Genomic DNA, 494 nt, shown 5'->3' on the forward strand with positions numbered 1-494 from the left:
GTAGGGGTACCGGGATAACGTTTACCTTACAGAAAGGAAATAAGCATTTTAGTTTGGATTTTGCAAATATTTAACAACAGGAAGAAAACTGCCTTTTCTTAGTGTGCGATTTCACTTTGGTCCTCTTTTTATGCGGGACCAACTTGATTCATAGTACACGTTACCTGTAAATACCCGGCCTTTTCTAAAAGACCCAAGCTCGTTATAAACAAACCTCGGGTTTTTTGATCCCTTTCTGGGGTCTCAGCAGGTGTGGCGATTATGCAGAATGATCCCAAGTCTAGAGTGACATGAGAAAAAAATGTGTACCTAAGAATTTAGGCCCCAAGATTAGAAATGGCCCATTCTCCCCGTCCCCGCATCGTGCTGGAACTTCATCAGCCCCCTCAAAAGTCCATTTTATTTCCGCAGCAGGAGCGGCGGCGGAGGCCGAAGGCTGGGTCCCCGCGGCGCGGCCCGCGTCCGAGGCCCGAAGCCCGAGGCCGACCTCCCAG

The 494-nt window shown here is 49.4% G+C and overlaps 1 protein-coding gene across 1 annotated transcript in view; it reads left to right on the forward strand.

The window, feature by feature from the left end:
• The first annotated feature begins 336 nt into the window (after positions 1-336).
• The window catches only part of C3H1orf53 (chromosome 3 C1orf53 homolog), a 4,815-nt gene continuing 4,657 nt past the window's right edge, over positions 337-494 (forward strand). The window contains exon 1 of the mRNA XM_029933383.1: positions 337-435. Within this exon, the coding sequence (XP_029789243.1) occupies positions 337-435 (99 nt within the window). The remainder of the gene's footprint in view (positions 436-494) is intronic.

The sequence above is a fragment of the Suricata suricatta genome, chromosome 3 (genome assembly GCF_006229205.1).
Source record: "Suricata suricatta isolate VVHF042 chromosome 3, meerkat_22Aug2017_6uvM2_HiC, whole genome shotgun sequence".
Taxonomy (NCBI): Eukaryota; Metazoa; Chordata; class Mammalia; order Carnivora; family Herpestidae; genus Suricata; species Suricata suricatta.